Genomic DNA, 20,921 nt, shown 5'->3' on the forward strand with positions numbered 1-20,921 from the left:
AGAAACCCTCAGAATGTGAGTCAAAGTGTGAAAACGTAACCCCAGTGGCGACATCTGCGCTCTACGCCCGGGGATGAATAAGCGGGTCAGTGCCATCCTGGGAGAATCCATTCTTCCCCGTGACATCTGCTGCAGTTATCCCCCATGCAGTGACAGCAGAACAATGTATATACAAAATACTTGGAAGGAGGGTTCTCATCCGTATTCCGTCCACCTGCCCTGCCTTTATTGCGGCGACTATTTGCAGGCAAGATGGCGTCTTTAGTGGGGATGACATCCACGTTGTCCATTGATGCGTTTGTGTCTTACAGCTCTTCGGTAATATTATGTCACAATAAAGCGTCGGTCGTGGCGGCCAAGAAGATCCCCGCGTTCTGCCTCCGCAGACGTGCGACACAACCAGGAGACGAAACCCGAGTTGTTTACTCGCGAGCGTCTCTGGAGCGACACGCTCGGAGTTCATCCGCAACTTTGATGTGCGACGATTTCACGGATTACGTCTCATTTCTCACGGGAGGCGGCTGCGAATTTTACACCCTTGTTTATTTGGTTCCCCGAAAAGTCTCGGAGACTCTGATGCAATTTTGTTCCGGTTCGTTTTAGTGGCTGAGATTGTGGCAAGGCGGAGTTTGGCCGTCGAGACAATGAGGCCCTCGTTCAAAGTCAAAAAGCACTCTGGCAAGGACAGCAGTTTGATTCCATTCTTCTTGACAAAACACAAATGCTACGCAAAGTCCCTCCCCAAGGATGCCATAACCCCTTTCCCCTTCCCCGTGCTCAATTAGCTTTTATTATATTATTTATATATTGTGTATTTAACGGCAGCTAACACTAAGAAGTGTAATAAAAATGTACAGTGCGGGGGGATTAAGAGCGGCTCTTTAATCTCACGCTTGTGATAATACCGCATGGGCTGATTGATTAGTTTTTCAGGAAGCTTATGTCAGAAAAACCTAATCCGTCTTTGGATTGTGCCAGCCTTGTAAGGTTTTCCGTGCCGCCATTTTATCACGGCGCCGAATTACAGCGCTGCCAGGCTGTGATAAGGTCCTCGTCTCTTTTACAGAGCGCACCACCCAACCCTGGCGTCCAAACCCCCCCAACCCCACCGACTACTTTCCTTCCCGATGGACAATATGAAATGTGTTTATATCCTTCACATCCTTGCTCCACCGGGTCTTCACATCAACCTCTCTCAGGATTTGGTTTGTAAGAAAGCGAGAGAAGCGGGTGGGGTGTGGTGGTGGTGGGGGGGGGTGTTGTACAAGAAGCGGAACTCGGGTTTTGAGTTTTTGAAAGCCGAGCGCAGCAATCGCGCGGAGAGGGGAGCAGAATATGAGATGGAAAAAGGCAAGCAGGCCAGTGGAATCTCTGTGGATGTGATTAAGCATGGATTTGTGGCATTAAAGGGCCTAGCTGCCTTGCATGCGCCGCCTTCCAGGAATCATTTGGGAACTTTGCACGGTGCTGATGTGAATCTTTGCCCATATTGGGGTCACAAGCTTTCGGCCACAGGGCTCCACTGAATAATCCCTCCTAAACAATTTTTTCCCCTCCCCACCCCGACGTGGCATTTACAGTCCTCGGCCCGACTGTTGTCTCTCACATCCCACAGCAAAGGTCGTCAACTCCGCCGGTTGAAACCCTCAAAGCCGCTCCGGCTCGTATTGACTGTTTTGAGCGGCGCAAGCCATTTCTTTTCCAATCATCGTGTGTAATTGTGTGGAGTGGCGATCAATTGATGATAAAGGTCTCAAAATGAAGAGAAGGCACTTGAAAGTGATTGATAGGTGTGACAAAGTTGCCCTTTGCACTGGGAGTCGCGTTGGCGGAGCGGCTGGATGGACAATTAAGGACTTGAGTCACCCAATTAGGAGCAGTATGATTGGTCTTGTGATGTGAGCGGGCGAGGGGGAAGTGATGCGCTGAGCCTTGTTTTAGAAGTACGTCACGCTCTCCGCTCTTCTGCAGGATCCATTATGTTTAGTGCGATGTTGAGTTTCCTGATCTCGGTCCACAGCGATGAATTTTTATGGCAGCCCTCGGCAACGTGAGATCCCAGCTCCCGCTATCTGACAAAACCGTCATTACCGCTCCGCAGGGTCAGGACCATTACGGCGCCCTCTGATGCGCGTCGTCACCGGGAATGCGTTTCACTACTGCGGCGGCGCGGCATAAGAAAATGCAGATGGCGTGGCTGTACACTGAAGCATCATGTTCTTAAGACAACTTACTAAGAAAAAGTACAAAGGTGTAGCGCTGTATTGTGCGCCAACTGCATTCTTTTCCGGCAACGTGACACGTCACGCTCAACAAACACGACTAATTCTACTCACTCACTTGACTAATGCAATTGCCATCTTTTCTAAGGAATTGGCATATAAGATTGTACAATACCCAAAATATGCCAATATTAAGAATCACATTTTCAACCCTAATTGATTAAAATGGAAATGCATCATCATAGCTGCCCAGTGATCCAGTTTCACTTCATTCGTCTGAAAACTATCTACAGTATTCATTACAAATATATCTTTGGTTCGTCTATCTATGCCAGGGGTGAACTTTTTTTTTTACACCAAGATCTACAATTCAAGCAGCCAGCCTCTTGCGAACTACTGACGACGGGCCTGGGGAGGTGAGGAGAGTGTGGGGGAGATGATGACGGTCTCAAACAGTTTTAAGGTTAATGTTATGTTGCCGCCGATATTTAAAATACAGAATTAGCTTTTTGTGCACTGTATTGTATGTCCTTTCCTCCTGGATCAGGTTGTGCCAAGGTGGAATTTTAACATTACACACCATCTCATCCTGCACTTTTTACTTTGGCTTCGGACCAGGCCTTTCCCGCTCGGAAAAGAGAAAATCTCGTCCAGTATTACCACTTTTTCTTTGATTATTCACGTACTCCCGAAAGTCATTGCATCTTAAAACAACAGCATTTCTTTTTTTAACTTTCTCCATTAATATCGAAAGTAAACATAAGCAGCATGTCTAGCTCGTCTTTGCTCTACGTTGCCCAGGCTGTGTTGCTAACTAAAGCTGCGGTGGTGGACGCTGTCATGATAAAACACATTGATGGGCTGCGTAAGTACTGCAACATTAGTAATTATGAGTGTACATCTTTAGGGGGTGGGGGGTGGGGTATAAGGTAAGCTAGGAAAAAGAAGAACATTGGCTGACGTCTTTTTTTTTTTTTTTTTTTTTTTTTGGGCATGCCGTCCCACGATCGACCAAGCCTGCCATCGACGCTTTGAGCATCCCTGATCTATACCCACAATTTATAGAGACGGGCAAAAAATGGAATGCTCTTCCGTTTGACTGCAGGAAGTATGATAAACAAAGATGATGGTATTACGTAAAAATAATACAGTAATTGGTTACCGTTGAACTAAGCCGGTCCAAATTTCACACTGATCCAATTTGTGAGTAAACTTTGACGAGGTCATCATTATTTCAGTATTTTCAAACATTCTCGTTTTCTGGGGTGTGGACTTTGAACCCCAAAGGAAAAATGTCACAACTATTAGCGAACATCCTTTTAGCCATACAGAACGATCAAAAAAGAGAGCATTGTCTGTATTATACATAAACAACGACGTGGATGCATAATTTTATGAATAATACCTATCCATCGAGACAAAAGGGTTTTTAACACGTCGACAACACCACACTGCGGTATCCAAAGTTTTTAATTAACATTTGACTGAAGCAGGCATACACACCGCACGTCAAAGTTTTGAAAAATGATCACCTCCTTTAATTAAAGCTGTGGAACTTTCCTGCAAAAGACAGGTGCGACAGCTTTACAATAAGTACAATAAATCTCCTTTCTGATTACGCTCACTTTTGCGTTTCCGCGCTCTGAGCTTTGAGGCCTCGCTTTTCTTTCTTCCAGCTTGTCATTCCCGGGCCCCGCAAAGGAGCCGTCAGCTCCCCTCCCGTCTCTGTTTACGGCTTGTGAAGTGCTTGTCTTCAGAGCTGCCGCGAGGAAAAAGGAAGCCATGTTTTAACTTGCCCGTGTTTCTTCTTCAAAGGCAAGCGCTTCTGTGAAATCGGCGGCGCCATAATGTGTATCGCTACAGGAACAATTGCCGTCACAGCTCGCTCGCCGCCCTCGTGGGCCAATCAAGCCCAAAAGTATTTCTAATAAAACATCAATATGTGTTGTGGCAACGAGACACTAAAACTGAAGTTAGCAGACTCCAGGAAAAAGAAAAAAGGTCACTGAAACAAACTACAAAGGAACCACAGGATTCTCTTTAGAATGAAACTTTTGAAGTATTAGCGGCGGATTGATCTGCGATGGCGTACAAAGTCAAATGTGTTTTAAAGTGCTCTAGAGGATGATAATATGTTTCAAGGTGGTATTACCTCCGCGAATCCCTCCTATCAGACTGTGCGAGATGTGCTGCAGGTGTCAGGAGCTTGCGCAGGACTTGGCGCTTTGACCGTGTAAGGGGATTAAAATGAAAGTGATGATGCGTTGAAAGGTAACGCCTGTCGAAAATGTGAAGTGTTTACGGCTCTGCTGCCGTCACACGTGGCAGGTGTTGAGATAACGCCGGCATCCGCCTTACCTGAAGACTTCTGTCCAAGAGTGCCGTGAACACTTTCTAAACACCCCAGCGTCGTGGCTGCAATTAAATTCCCCCCACGTCCTTCGCTACCCAGAGTGGCCCCCTCCGTTGCCGATTGACATACGCTTGGAAAATAAATCAAAATAGCATTGTTTTTGCAATCTACAAAATGTCGCCTAATGTAAAATATTTTTTAAAAATTCAGATAAGTGTTTTGATTTAAAATAAAAAAATGAAAACCCAATGGGACACATGTTGTCTAGTATGCACGTAAAATATATATATTTTTTCCTGGCATGCGTATTACATTAGTAACAATTTTAGTCATTACCGCAAAATGTTCTAGGCCTTATTTTAGGGGTGCTTCGGACCCCTAGATTTTTTTTTCTCGTAATTCCGTATGCATGCACAGGCAGATTCCGATTCAGGTGCTTATATGAACCATTTTTATCTGGTTTGCTCTCTTTGGTTTGGTGTTGCAGTCATTCACATGTCCAGTTGCGATTTTGTTTTAGGGGCAAGTGGGTCAGCGCTCTGTTAGCGGTTCTGCTAACTTTTTCCTTACCAAGAATTTATCCCGTCGCGGAATTCATTTGTACGAGTTAACTCGCGGGGCATAGGTAGTGGGATGGTTCGCATGCTGCTAACGTGGGTTCAATTCCCACTTGGTGCCCCTGTTCACTTTCACCTGGTGATTGATGACCTTTCACCCTAAATCAGCTGGGATAGACTTCAGCTTCCCCTTGGCTGTGTACTTGTACAGTGCAGAAAATGGATTGATTATGCTTGTCTGTCTTTGCCGTACTGTGTTCTCCACCTCAAGTTACATTCTAGTTAATATTTCTCTTTCCTTTATAGTTTTACAGCATAATTACAGTCGTTTACTACAAATGATTACTGTGACTCCAACACAGTACTTACCAGTCAACCTGTGATTTGTTCAGACTTTATTAATAAAGTGTTTATTTCATGGAATATTTAAATTGGTTTTCAACCATATATTTAAGTTTGATACTGTAGAAAAAGGTCAAATACTGCACGGGAGTCTTTCAGTACTTTACTGAATTTTCACCAATGACTTGCAGTGTATACTATTGTTCGACTCTTATTATTTCTTATCTTCAAATTTATTTTTGGTCTTTCTTTTGAACTTCTTGTTACCAGAGCATTAAAAAAAATCAAAACAAACACAGAGAATCAATAACTTGATCCTCCACAAAGATCTCGCGCGATATGCTGGATGCTTTCCCCCAAAGTTAGGTTGAATTCCAAATTGTTCCACTGTATTTGTCATTATTTTCTAAAACGCTGGCTTTGAAGTAACTCATCAGACTGAGAACGAGTGCTGTAGTTTTCCCGGTATGTGGTCGATGTATTTGGCTAGTGCTGCATCATTTTTCTCATTTATAGATGTGCCCCCCCCCATACTAGCAGGGGGGGGGGGGGTATAGAAGTTGTGGTGGCAAAAACCAGACTCTGTAACATGACTAATATGTCACCTGATATTATCCACGCTGGCGAAGCACAGCTTCATGCCATAATTCATGCAAATCGTAGCATGGGAGCAGCTCCCTGACATAATGAACCGCCAGATAGTGTTTTATAATAAGAGTCTTTGAAATAGCTGTCTAGGAAATCTGCCCCAACTGACCATATTTCATTTGAGAGGTGCCTTTCAGTGTTAAAACATCAACAACATCAGTTCGTGCTGACTTCGGCACCTGCAAAACAAATAGAAGTCATAATTTTTTTGAAATATGGTAGCATGGTAGTCACATTTACTGTCAAGAAAATACATGTATGCCATCTATTCATTAATTTCTCAACTCTACTCGTTAAGTGTCACTCATTCCAAAAGTTGGCTGCCCCCCCCCCACCATAAACACAACTTGGCCCCCAACTTGACATGGTCCCCAGTTGCCGGTTATATTTCCTGGTAGTATGATGCATCTTTTTCAGGTCGAACTAATTTGTCTGCTGGAACAGTTGTGAAGTGCCACGCTCTAGAGAGACAGAACAAATGATACCACGGTATTATGTGACCAAAAACATTAGCATCACTTCTCTCTGAGCTACTACTTTTGTTTTTCTTCATCTTCTCTTGTATAGTATTTTAATAGCCACAGATGGGGTTAGCTACAAGCACACAAAGATGCAGCATTTCTTTATATCATGATTGTGACTCTGCCTCGTTAGATGGAACAGACAATCGAGCTTGTTAACCTCTATAAACAATCTTCTTGTTGTTGAATGTTCGGGTTAATTAAGCACAATGTTTTGTTTCGCACTCATCTATTTCCCGGGAACATTAGCGGCATTGCAAGGGGTGCAGAAACCACAGAAGGTTCTGCGACAACGCTCTCCACAAAAATAGTGGACACACCGCATTTATGATTTGGCACGAAAATAGTAGCCGGTTAATAATGTACCTGAATGTAGTATTTTCCCGCATACTGTAGTTGTAATTCCCTATTCATGTGCGAGTTTACCTGTTGGGATATTTTGGGGGGAACATATCTGCTGGAAAACAGATTTGCTTTTTCATTGCTCTGGCCAAAACTCCGCTACCAAGCAGCTGTGAGTAATTCAGCTTCATATTTGTTGAGAAATATGGTTCTTTAATCTGTTGACCCTTGTCAAGCTTTGGAAAGACGGCGTGGAAGAGTTCATGTGGAGGAGGTGTCAGAAATTCTTTTACAAGTGGCCACAGGGAAAGACGATCAACCTTGTCCAGATGTCAGACTTGGGGAGACCCTGAGCCAGATGCATTTGAGTTCTTTACAGAAAGAGCTGCTTGCACAAGGTTACCTGAAGTCTTAAAGACCAAGTGTCATCCCTATTTATTGAAATGAAAAATACATGTAACATTATTCACTTCATTGTCTATACAAAAAAATACATGAGCGGAGAGCGCGTCATGCCATGCGCAAAGTTGCGGAAGTGTGATTCGACATACAAGTGGTCGCCATATTGGCTGCATTTCTGCCCATGAGATCACCCCAGACTTTCGCCATTGAAAACATGGTGTGGCCCCTACTGTGGGACACGCCCCTTCAGAGTCAGAAGCTCTTTCCGAGTCAATATTACCCTATTGTTTCGAGCCATATTTAGATGATATGCAGATCACTTCTAACTAACAACAGACTTCTAAGACAGTATGTATGAGCCAGCCCGGCCGAAGCTGTGCTCGTCCATGAGGCACGCCTTAGCCGGCGGCCCGTCCGTCCATCTACTATGAGACGTGGAAGCTCTTTTCAAAGAAGAGAACATCTCACAATTGAGTGAAGTGTCCGGGGCAATATTACCACATTGTTTCGAGCCATATTTAGATGATATGCGGATCACTTCTAACTAACAGTAGACTCCCAGACAGTAGGTATGACCCAGCTTCGGCGGTGGCTCGTGGGACATGGAAGCTCGGGACATCGACACATTGAGGACTTCTGACTTATAGACGCGGATCTTTTGTTACATTCTGAAAGGATTACGCCTTAGTAGCTCTATCCACATCTACCAGTCATTTGGAACCCACGAAGCTCTCGTCCTTTGAACCCGTGCAATCCATCTTTCACGACGAACCAGGTCTCTTGGAAACTTATGAAGGGTAAATCCATCCTCCCGAGTGTTCAAGCAATATCCGGCAATCCAACGAGCTGGCATTTTGGCTAACACGAAGGAACAACGAGCCACCTTTCAGCAGGATAAACTAGTATAAACATCCGAGAATGCTTGAGTGCGCCACCGCCTCCAACGTCCCTTCCTGCTTCTTGTCGAAAACAAATCCCTCGAGAGGATTTTCATGGTGGGAGTTACAAAAAGCCATACACATCAAAATCATGTTTTGCGGTGAAAAAAACGAACGGGTTCATACCAGCTGCCGTTTTTTCCATTAATAACATACTAAAAATCATCCATTTCATGACAGTGGCACTTTAAGTACCAGGCACAACGGGAAGACGACGTTCCCCCTTGCTCAGGCATAGTAAGTGTGAGCAATGATGAAATTGATCTTGTCTTGTGTCCTTTTGAAGAAATTTGCTGCTGGTGCATGTATGTTCATTTGCTGCATTTGTACTGGCTTTATTCTCGTTTTGTTGGATGTGTCTGTAAGAAAACAAACAAACAAAGCTATTGTTAGTGCATTAATACCTTTAAACTTGTCACATAATGATCATAAAAGATGTTATTGATTCCAATGATAAAAGTTAGAATGTCAGGAGGATAAATTTTAAGTAGCTGAATATACACAAACAAACACATACACGTCGTAATGGTGACATTGTGTGATGAGTACGGGGCGTCCGGTGCAGGCGATCCGTCGCGATCCAGCGAAGCACCGAAGCACCTGCCATGCATCTCCCCGGACGCAACGCAGATTGAAAGTGATGGCTTTGGTGCGTGAGGCAGTTCCAGTGATCAGAGCGCCAAATCATTCTTTCTCGTCGCTCACGGCGGGCCGCCTAAGCACCTCCAGGGCGTTCTCTCCTCAGACCGACTTTGAATGTGAATCATTGCAAATGATACGCCCTGGAACATCAGAGAGGAGATGGCTCGGGAAGGATGCGGCGATGGAGGTTCTGGGCTCACAATGGTTTTAACTTCAGAGGGGCGGTTCGGGCGTGTTGGTTGTCAGGGGATGCAGTCAGTCGTGGTTCATCCCAATCCTACTTGGAGATGCTACATCCTAGCTTGATGCGTCATCTTTTAAAAGAGTAAATTTACTAGGAATGGTTTTCAGTTAAGTTTATAGAAAGCGTCAAGCTAATGGAGCTTCTGATGTAGACAATGAGCGGCGAAATGAAGTACAGCACTCCACAAATAAATCCATGAAGATGAGCGGTGTGCATTATTGTAAGTGCTCTTCTTGCGTCGATAAGCAGGTTAATTGCCCATTTTGTTTATCTTCACAAACACACCCGAAACCAATCCAATCCTCCACCGATGCAGATTCTGATAAAAAAAAAAAAAAGAAACTAATCATAATCAACGGCGGATCACGTATGCTTAGTGATGCAGTAAATTTCCAAATGAAAACGACGCAAACGCGTAAACCTGCCCGCAAAAAAAAAAAAAAAATGAGAGAAGCAGCTTTCAGATCACGAGTGGCAGCCTTGTCACCCGTGTTAACTTGAAAACGATTCCATCATCGCCATCAAAACCCCGCCGTAGCCTCTCCAGCGGCACGCAGCCCATCACAGCTCAGCAGCAGGCCAGGAGCTGCACAGCTCAAAGGCATTTCAACGGCATCTTTGCAGAAGATCCAGATGTCAGTGGCTTCTTAATAACCTTCTAGAGGCCAGTTGCGGTCACTGTAGCAATTACCTTTATGTCAGGCCCGAACAGATACGTGTACCCACGGGACAAGAAGCCAGTCAGTTCCGTAAGCGGTTCTCGCGTATGGATGTCGACGCTGATCCGTCCTCGGTGTGAGGCAGAATTCAGATTTCAAGTTTCAGCAGAACTTTTGGACAGTAGTGATCTGCACACAGAGAAGTTACACACAACCGATGTGCCTGGAGGGATTTTCAAACTGTACTGTACTTGAATTGATAAAGTATTGAAAAGTGTTGACTAATATAGATTTTACCTGCACATTCATACAGTATGTCAAAAGCACGTACCGACCGAGTGTCTTGCCATTATAGCGCCGATCAGTAGTGGTTTCTGGCATGTGCAATATGTGCACCCGCCCTGGTTAGGACTTGTCGGAGAGTTGCGCGGCGATGCACCGTCTCTCCAGTGCAGTGACTTCCAACCTTTATAGAGCCAAGGGACATATTTTACAATTGAAAAATCCCACGGCACACCAACAAAAGTAAATGTCACCAAAAATAGATCGATTAATTACTGTATGTACTTCCTGCCATCTAATAGAAGAGGATTTTTTTGTTCTGTCATTGTGCCTCACTAGCATAGATAGGTGAAAAAAAGATATATTATTTCTTGGAATTTTTTTTTTTTTTTTTTTTTTTTTAGCAATTTGATAACATTGGATAACTTCCCATGGCACACCTCAAGAGCGCTCACGGCACACTAATGTACCCCGGCACACTGTTTGGGAATCACTGCTCTAGTGCAAGTGAAAAGGAGCAAACATGAAAGTCAAGAGTGGTAACATCTTGTAATCGTGGATAAGCTCAGATATAATGTGAAACTGACTTACTTACTACTATTACTTACTATTACTACCTACTTACTGAACATCAGTGAGGTTTTTTTTTTTTTCATTAGTTCAACTAGAGTTTTAAAAACTGTTTCTTGTAATTATTGTTTTATTTTTGCTGTATTCTTGTTAAAAAATTCATCATATTTTGAAAGAAATCGTAAGGTCCCCTTTAGTGTGTTTTTCTTAATCTCGTGTGTTTGTGTGTAGTCTGTAGACTGTTTAAAACACTATTATATACAATACTATAAGTGCTTTGAGGAAAATGAGCTGACAACTTTATTTATGTATGCAAATCAGTCTTAATATAATTTTTACGATTTGAACAATGCTTTTTTTCAATATTGCCGTGCAAAATCCTATGACATTAAAATAATCAATAGTTGGCAATTAACAAATGTATATATTTAGTAAATTCATTACATAAATGGAAAACTCGCCCGATCATGTTGTAAAAAATTAACTGTTTAAACTGGAACTTTAATTGATAACACAGATGATAATAAATGGTAATACTAATCATTTTCTTGAGCCATGAAGTGAGCCTTTTGAATTAGCATTAAAATACACACACATATATGACTAAGAAATTACACAGATGTGAAGCATATTATTCGTACCGCTAATTTTTAATGATATTGTGACGGTAAGTTAAAAACGACATCAGCAATTATCCTATTTGGCTAATAGAGTGTACACATGAATGTTTTTGGTATATTAGCACGTCCTCTTGTCTCGCGCGCCTCCATAAGCACCACTGCGCGTTTCTGCGATTGTTGATATATGCCGAATAATTATTTGTTAGTCTGGACTGACTTCGCCCAGGAGTGTTAATTATGCGTGATGATGGCGAACGGGCGCGCTAGGCTCAGCCAGACTCGAGCGCGTTCGCCGCACGTATCGGCGACGGCTGCCGCTCGCCTTTGCCTCGCGATGTTCAAACGGGTTGTGCTGTTCTCGAGCTCTATGAGGCTGCTTTTATTACCATTAAAATATCTCATTTCAAGTTGCCCTGAAAGGCCTCGAGCACGGCTGCGGAGATTAAGAAATCTTAATTAGGCTTTTTGTAATTTCTCCTTCATAGGACCTTGCCTCATATTTTCATTGTTTTGTTGTTTTTTTCCCCCCATCTTCCTCTCTCATGGCTGAGTTTCTAAGACATCACTTGTGCCTAAATGAACAAGGAGTGTGTGCGTGTGTGCGTGTGTGCGTGTGTGTGTGTGTGTGTGTGTGTGTGTGTTGTCACAGAATGACAGTGAGCGAGTGGCAAGGTGAAGCTTACGCGTCAGTGAAGGATTTCAGGTTCTCCGCGCTACATCTGTCTCGAGGCGTCGAAGTAGATATGTCCTCTCCTCATCCCCTCGTTGCCATTGCAATTCCCCCCCCCCCCCCCCCGGTTGCTCATCATACTTAAACTTCTCTCATTTGCATTATAAACATCTCAAGCAAAGCTCAGTTGAGCGAGCGAGAGAGAGAAAGAGAAGAGAGTTGGAGAGGGAGGACATTTAGTTCCCCAATTGGAGCGCTCTGGACATGACAGACGTCATCTGGCCGAAATACTGTACTTAAGACACTAGTACAGTATTGTAAAGTTGTACACACGGTGTGTAATATACATTCTGGTGCCTGATTATGTTGAGAGTCCAACCTTTAGCCACGGCTCTCAATGTGGATCAGTGTAGTAAAACGGCATTGGAAACCACAGTTATAAACATGTTGTTACATGTATACACCTTTGACTGTGTCAAGCTGAAGGCAAAATATTTCATACGGATCAGCCGGTATGGACCCAGCCGTTTTTTTGACCACAAAACATGATTTTGATGTATATAGCTTTCTGTCACTCCCGCCACGAAAATCCTCTCGAGGGATTTGTTTTCGACAAGAAGCAGGAAGTGACGTTGGAGGCAGGAGCACGCTCAAGCGTTGTCGTATGTACCTGCTGGAAAGTTAGCTCGCTGTTCCTTCATACAGTATTTTGTATCGTAATGTGCAAGTGGTCATAATGTTTTGGATGGTCATAGTGTCTTCTTTAGAGCAGGGGGGCTCAATGCATCGATCGTGGGACAGCGTGCCAAAAAAAAAAAAAAAAAAAGACGTCAGCCAATCTTCCCTCTAAAATGCTCGCGTGCGCAATTGTGCACGGAACTTTCTCTAACAATGACCGCTGCTCCGCCTTACACACACACGCTCTTAAAGACGTACACTCATAATTACAAATGTTATAGTACTTACGCAGCCCATCAATGTGCTTTATCATGACAGCGTGACCGCTGCTTGAGTTAGCAACAAAGTCTGGGGCAACGTAGAGAAAAGACAAGCTAGACATGCTGCTTGTGTTTACTTTCGCTCTTGATGGAGAAAGTTAAAAAATAAGGTGCAATGACTGTCGGAGTATGGGAATAATCAAAGAAAAAGTAGTTATACTGGATGAGGTTTTCTCTTTTCCGAGCGGGAAAGGTCTGGTCCGAAGCCAAAGTAGAAAGTGCAGGATGAGATGGTGTGTCATTTGAAAATTCCAGCTTGGCACAGCCTGATCCAGGATGAAAATACAGACTATGCAGTCTACAAAAAGCTAATTCTGTATTTTAAATATAGGAGGCAATATAATATTAACCTTAAAACAGCTTCCCGTCGTTGGTAGCTCGTGAGAGGCTGGCTGCTTGAAAAGTAGATCTTTGGGTAAAAAAGTCCGGGCACCCCTGCTTTAAAGTGTATGTTAGAAGAAAGCTGATCAAGGTATTGGAAATCATTGCTGACCTAATTATGCTTAGCTGTTTTCTCACTACGGGTCTGACCTCAGCCAACTTTTATTTCTCATTAGTGTATATTATAATGTATCATATCCAGTATCTTGTTATTATTGTCATTACTGCTACAGTACATCAAATCTGCATTGTGAAAGTCAACATCCATGAACGTTTCTTGTCAATTTTACAATGATGTACCAGACATACAGAGATGATTGCAGAGCTATAAAAATGTATCAAAATTATCCAACAAAAAGTAAAAATGCAAGTGTTGAGTGAGGTTGAGTTGACACAACAAATATAAAACAATACTGTTATCGTGTGATTGAGGTAGATAAGGCATAATTCCAATAATAAAAAAAAAATCATTTTTAAAGACTTTTCAACACACACACACATACAAAGTACAATCAAACCTTTAAAATCATGGCGAAAAAAGTAATTAACACAAGAAACAAGACTTAGAAACAAGATAATGTGAAGTACTTAAGACAATCATGTTTGAAGTGGCTGCTACGTGATTGGTTAGTGCAGTACATTCTAATTTATCAACTGAATTACCAGTTGTGCACTTCTTGGTCTTCTACAACATTGCAGTACGAGTATTCTACGTAAGGGGATAATTTTAGATGTATGGAAGTTCATTAGATTGTGCAGCTGAGCATTGTGAAGATAATGATGTTGGGTTTATTATCAGTACTACTGTATGTTATTAATATAACCGTGAAAGCTGTGGCAAAGGTTCTCGAATTCTGTACTGAAGTAGAGTGTACACATAGCCGTCTCGCCCATTTGGCAATATTAGATATGAGAACATATTTGGCTGTGGCTTCCGGGCGGTGCCACAAAAACTGGGGAGGGAGGAAGAAGGGGAAAGAATGGAAATTTCAAAATGCTGGTAATATTTAAATGTAGCCTCATTTAAGTACCCACCCCGAAACGGGCCCCTTCGCCTCCAGCCGCTTAGTTGTGCCTGCCTGGGTACCTCAAAAGTGTTACCAGTTTGCATTTTTGGGGGGTGTAGAATTCATTAAAAAAGTATAGAAGAAGCGATCAACTTACCTGACGCGTCATGAGAGCAGTGACGTAAAATACGCAATGGTTTTCCAAGATCAGCCATAGCAACTGGCCGCATATAGGGCACACACACACAGTGATATATCTTTACCCTAACCCTGTAAAATATGCAGTAAAGTATGCAATTTGTTAAGTTTTCCTGCTAAATAATAAACGCTGTTAAAGGAGCCCGGCCGATAAGTGACAAAAGTATTCTCTGCGAGAGACTCGCGCGCATCCCTGCAAGCCTCCATGTGCGTGGCGGGTGTGTGAAAATGATTCAATATGATTTTATTCCAAGTCGTTACTTCAAGGGTGGCACGGTGGATCAGCTGGTAACGAGATGGTCTCACAATTCTGAGGTCGCGGGTTTCCTGGACCCGCGTGCGTGGAGTTTGCATGTTTTCACCCATGCCTGTGTGGGTTTCCTCCGGGCGCTCCTCCCACATCCCAAAAAGTCTAAATTGTCCGTAGGTGCGATTGTGAGTGCGGCTGTTTGTCTCCATGTCCCCTGCGATTGGCTGGAGACCAGTTCAGGGTGTACCCCACCCGCCTCCTGCCCGTTGACAGCTGGGATAGGCTCCAGCACTCCCGGCGACCCTTATAAGCGGTAAAGAAAATGGATAGATGGATATTCCTGAGGACACTATTGAGAAATAAAAGCTTGCTGAGGTCAGACCTGCAGTGACAAAAAAGATGAACATAATTAGGTCAGCAACAATTTCCAATTTGAGGCTAAGCGGCTAAGGAGATGGATGGATGGATGGATGGATGGATGGATGGATGGATAGTTACTTCAAAAGGGTGGCCATTAATCCAGGGTGGACTCCCCCTTTCGCTCAAAGTCAGTTGGGATGGGCTCCAGCACACCTGTGACCCTTGTGAGGATAAACGGCTAAGGAAATGGATGGATGGATGGATGGATGGATGGATAGTTACTTCAAAAGGGTGGCCATTAATCCAGGGTGGACTCCACCTTTCGCTCAAAGTCAGTTGGGATGGGCTCCAGCACACCTGTGACCCTTGTGAGGATAAGCGGCTAAGGAAATGGATGGATGGATGGATGCATGGATGGATGGATGGATGTAGAGTTCAAAAGGGTGGCCATTCATCCAGGGTGTACGCCACCTTTTGTCCGAAGTCAGTTGGGATGGGCTCCAGCACACCCATGGCCCTTTTGAGGATAAGCGGCAAAGAAAATGGATGGATGTATGGATGGATGGATGGATGGGTGGATAGTTACTTCAAAAGGGTGGCCATTAATCCAGGGTGGACTCCACATTTTGCCTAAAGTCAGTTGGGATGGGCTCCAGCACGCCTGCGACCCTTTGTGAGGATAAGCGGCTAAGAAAATAGATGGATGGATGGATGGATAGATAGTTACTTCAAAAGGGTGGCTATTAATCCAGGGTGGCCTCCACCTTTCGCCCAAAGTCAGTTGGGATGGGCTCCAGCACACCCCGTGACCCTTGTGAGGATAAGTGGCTAAGAAAATGGATGGATGGATGGATGAATGGATGGATGGATGGATGGATGGATGGATGGATGAATGGATGGATACTTCAAAAGGGTAGCCATTAATCCAGGGTGGACTCCACCTTTCGCCCATAGTCAGTTGGGATGGGCTCCAGCACACCCCGTGACCCTTGTGAGGATAAGCAGCTAAGAAAATAGATGGATAGATGGTCGCTTCTGACTGTTAACTTTTATAAGTTGACATTCAAATGTAAAACTACACCCAGCTAATGTGGCTCCAAACGATAATGCCATATAACCCACGGTGTAACACGGAAGTGAAAGGTTTTATGTAACGCCAGCAGACAGACCTAGTTTGTTAGTTGGGTCCACGTGCGCTTCACTTGGGCTTACAGCAAAATGGTAATTACTCTGGAAGTAGCGCAGAGCGGCTCAGCGCGAGTTGAAACAGCCGTTGCTCTCAGTGCTTTTCAACATCTGCCTCTCGCAGTGATCCCCACAACCGGGCCCGGGGAAAGCCGGGGCTAATTACTAATAAAACTAGCTAAGCTTATTGCGGTGAATTATTAACGCTTTATCTGGAGTGGACCAGGAATCACTCCTGAGGCTAAACAGCTTTGAGGCACGAGGAGGATCACAGTTCATTGCCGCATCTGGATTAGCACTTAGCGCGTACTTAACCGTACGATAAGCCCGTTTTATTGTTGGCCACCATTACAAGACGAGCTTCATAGGAAGGCAGCATCAAAGAATTGCACTGCCGGTTCGAGACCGAGCGCCACGTTAAGTTGAGAAGATTTGACTTGTCTTTATCTACTTGACACGTAGTTCTAATTCATTCAGCGAAGGAGGGAGCGATGTACCGGAGATCATCACTGCAGCGATTCGGTCGGAGAAGCCGAGTGCTGAGATTATCACGGCTTTGATGATGCACAGCCATCTTAAGTGTGACGCCAGTTCTAAAAGTGCCAGTTATTAGTTGACGATAATAAGCGGCGAAACACAAAGATCAGCAAATGGTGTTCGTCGCAGAGTTAGCCGTCAGTGCAACATGCTAATTATCTAAAGCATCGGCCAGCGTGCTAATGCAGCTAACAAGTGCGCTTGGCTTTATGTAGTATTTCCGAGCAACTTTGTGTAAATGAGCCCAATAAATGATATAATTATGTGGAGTTATGTAAACCTAATCATTCAAATAGCGATGTGATAGTATATGGAAGTAGATTAGTAGCACCAGGATTTGAATTTGAAAAAAGTGAAATCGGATTTAAATTGGAAATACCACACAAAACAGGATTTGAAATGAAATGCAAAGTGATCACGTTTTCAATATTTGTATTTCAGTGTAACTTTTCAATGTTAACAATTCAACCGGCTAAAATTCGCCGTCTGTGCCACCGGGCAAGGTTATTTCAGGTCAGAACTGAACACCCAGCCAATCCAGTTTCGCTTTGTTGGTATGTGACGTCACGTGACTAAGAAAGCGTAACCGCGATTGGCTGGGTGTTTTGCCTAGTGGCACAGACGGTGAATTTTAACCAGCAAACAGTAGCTGGTTGAATTTCAGACAGCGAATTGTAGCAACTATTGAAAATGTAATCATTTTACATTTCAAATTCAAATCCCGGTGGCACTAATCTACTTAGTGAAACAAAAAACGTCAGTTAATGCTGATGCTTTCGCTTAGCATGTTAAGCTAAAGGCTAACTCTGCGGCCGATTCCACAGTTTTCCGCTATTTAAACTATGTACACGATGTATTTGCTAACCACTCAACGACCATCCTGCCATTTTGTACCCGAGGGATATTTTCCAAATGAACTTTACGATATATTTACTTTCTGTTAATGTCAGTTTGTCATCATGGCCATTTGGTAAACTTTTTTTTTTTATTTTTGGGAGAGGGGTTTGTTGTATTTTACAAAAAAATAATAATAATATTTTGAAAGAAGTTATATTCAGTATTCGTCTGTTTTAAGTCATGAGGCTAGATTTTATTTGGTTAATATTTGATTAATATAGTGTTTATCTTATACAAGCATCATTTTTCTGTTTGTTTTTTTTTTTGTGAGGGGTGGGGGGTAGATCTGGGACGCGTGGGACAGCCTACGGCAACACAACAAACCAAAAACGTGTACTACTGCATGTTTATACTAGAATATCACAACAGTGACAGAGTTGGTTTACAACATGGCATCTGTATATCATGTGATGTGCTTTAAACCAATGAGAGAGCATGGGGTCAGTTCAAAGTGTGTCCAAACTATTATACCGTTTTGATTACAAATGTTGTCGCCGTGGCTCTGCACCTCCCACAGTACAATAATTACACTTTATAAAACCCGTTTATTTTTATTTTAGTTTCTACTTTTGCTCCCTAAATTTGAAAAGAGATACAGTGGTGCCTTGAGATGCAACTTTAATTCATTCCAAGACTACGCTTGTAACTCATAACGTTCGTATCTGGTCCCCTACTCCAGTCCCCCCAACTAAAGACAAATATGTGTTTTTTTTAAGTAGGGAAAAATTGAGGTTTCTAATATTGTACTTAAAAAAAAACGAAGCGTGATAACACAACTCAATAGAAGATAAAGAATTGATTTGTTTGTGGTTAATGATTTAATGCTGCTATTAATCCGTTGTGCTGCTCCTTCTGGTATGCCTTCCTTGACCACCAGGAGGCAGTATACTAGTCATGCAGACACAAATGAAGAACTTCTACTACTACTGTGACTTAGTAAGACACAAATATTTTTCATTTTATTCATACAGGATAAAGATTGTGTCAATGTGTGTTCTATTATCTGTCTACATCTGTTGCCCCATCGTTTGTGTTAAATTATTCATTCCCTAAAAAAACCGTGACCATCCACGCTAACTATTAGCATGTCAATGGCATTTTGCATTGGATGTTAGCGTTAAGCTACCAGGCTATCTTTATGGGACGTGGTTTAGTGCAATTTTTTTCTCTTTTAAGTTTAGTTTTACCTGTGAAGTGAGTTGAATTGACTCCCTTGCTCCCAAACAGCGTTCATATCTCAAGTTTGCGCTCACAGGGCGACGTGAAATATTGGCTGAACGATGTCACTCGTATATCAAGGCACCAGTGTATGGATAAATTGTTACAAACTCGGTTACCTGCAGGCTATTAAATCCATATGTCAAGGTCCCACGGGGGCTCGAACGATGAACCGCGATATTGCGGGAGGGGGAGCGCTTTTGCACGCTTTTGGGTTCGCGTCGCTGTGAAATTTGTTTGCAGGCGAAAATGAATGTCACATTTGCATAATTGTTGATTTGCGCCATTTGTGTGTTGTGTTTTCTCCAAAGGCCGCATGCAGCAAAGCACGCGGGGGAGCCACCGAGCTCGCGGAGCGGGGGGACGGGCCGCGCAAACAGACGTCCCCCACGGGCGCCAGTCCTCGGATCCTAAACCCCTTGCGTTTGTTCGCCAGGGCCTCCCCGGGGTTGAAGAGCAACGTGAGGGAAATGTCCTATATCCAGAACATGGAGGACTTCTGGGACTGGTTATCTAACCAGACAGATGTTCAGGATCCGCAGGCCAGAACTAAACGCAGGCCCATTGTCAAGACCGGGAAGTTCAAAAAGATGTTCGGCTGGGGCGACTTCCACTCCAACATCAAAACGGTCAAACTCAACCTGCTGATCACGGGCAAGATCGTGGACCACGGCAACGGCACCTTCAGCGTTTACTTCCGCCACAACTCCACGGGCCTGGGCAACGTGTCGGTGAGCCTGGTGCCGCCCTCCAAGGTGGTGGAGTTCGAGGTGGCCCAGCAGTCCACGCTGGAGACCAAAGACACCAAGTCCTTCAACTGCCGCATCGAGTACGAGAAGACGGACCGTAACAAGAAGACGGCGCTGTGCAGCTTCGACCCGTCCAAGGTTTGCTACCAGGAGCAGACGCAGAGTCACGTGTCCTGGCTCTGCTCCAAGCCCTTCAAGGTCATATGCATTTACATCGCCTTCTACAGCGTGGACTATAAACTGGTGCAGAAGGTCTGCCCTGACTACAACTACCACAGTGACACGCCATATTCCTCCACGGGATGACGTGTGTGTCATGTGACCTTCAAATCACGCTTATGTCGACCTTCAAGCCAGGGGTGTCCACACTTTGTCCTCTTTGGCCCGCATCCCAAAAAAAAAAACCAACCTTGCAATTCTTAGATTTGATTTCATTTCATTCAACACACGAAAGCAACAACCTGTCGAGAAATGATATATTTATGTATCGCAGTTCATTCGAGAAGCTGCCGCTTTCGCAGACTGATTTGTTTCAACACGTCACACGCGCTCGAAGATAATTGCCGAAAACAACTTTAATGTGCTGAAGTGTAGCGTTTTTAACAGTCTCAGCGGTTTGAATTTTTTTTTTTTTTTTTTTTTGGGGGTGGGCGTCTCTCAGTCGCTTCACGTCAGCGTCCAGGCTCAATCCGTCCCCCACAATTATAGAAGAACGTGAGCACTTTTGTTTGCGTCAGTGTTTTTTTTCCGGCGAGGCGCTGACAGGCGCAACCGAATGTTAACGCACAGTACGTAAAAAGACGTTTTTTTTTTTTTTTCTCCTTGCTGTCTGACATGAGGGGGACGTTTATGTGGAAATACCAAAGCAACATCTCCTGAGAAGTAAGGGCCCGGTGTGACGGTCTGAGCGCTCCCCCGTGCTGAAAAGTCTCCTTGTGATGAATGCTCATGTGTTACTATCAGGGGAACTCTGGGTACGTATCGGACGCTTAGTGGGAAATCACCCGGTCTCAAAGTTAACCTTGACCTGAAAAAAAAGTTGATAATTTTGTACAAATTTATGCATATTTTGTAAACTTCCGGTCAGTCTGAAACATCCCCATCCGTACTTCAACTTGTGCCATTCGAC

The 20,921-nt window shown here is 43.8% G+C and overlaps 1 protein-coding gene across 1 annotated transcript in view; it reads left to right on the forward strand.

Annotated features, from left to right (window-relative positions):
* nxph2a (neurexophilin 2a) overlaps positions 1–20,437 on the forward strand; it is a 22,018-nt gene extending 1,581 nt beyond the window's left edge. Inside the window, exon 2 of the mRNA XM_061841077.1 lies at positions 19,355–20,437. Within this exon, the coding sequence (XP_061697061.1) occupies positions 19,355–20,098 (744 nt within the window). The 3' untranslated portion in view covers positions 20,099–20,437. The remainder of the gene's footprint in view (positions 1–19,354) is intronic.
* The last annotated feature ends 484 nt before the right edge of the window (positions 20,438–20,921 follow it).

The sequence above is a fragment of the Syngnathoides biaculeatus genome, chromosome 14 (assembly GCF_019802595.1).
Source record: "Syngnathoides biaculeatus isolate LvHL_M chromosome 14, ASM1980259v1, whole genome shotgun sequence".
NCBI lineage: Eukaryota > Metazoa > Chordata > Actinopteri > Syngnathiformes > Syngnathidae > Syngnathoides > Syngnathoides biaculeatus.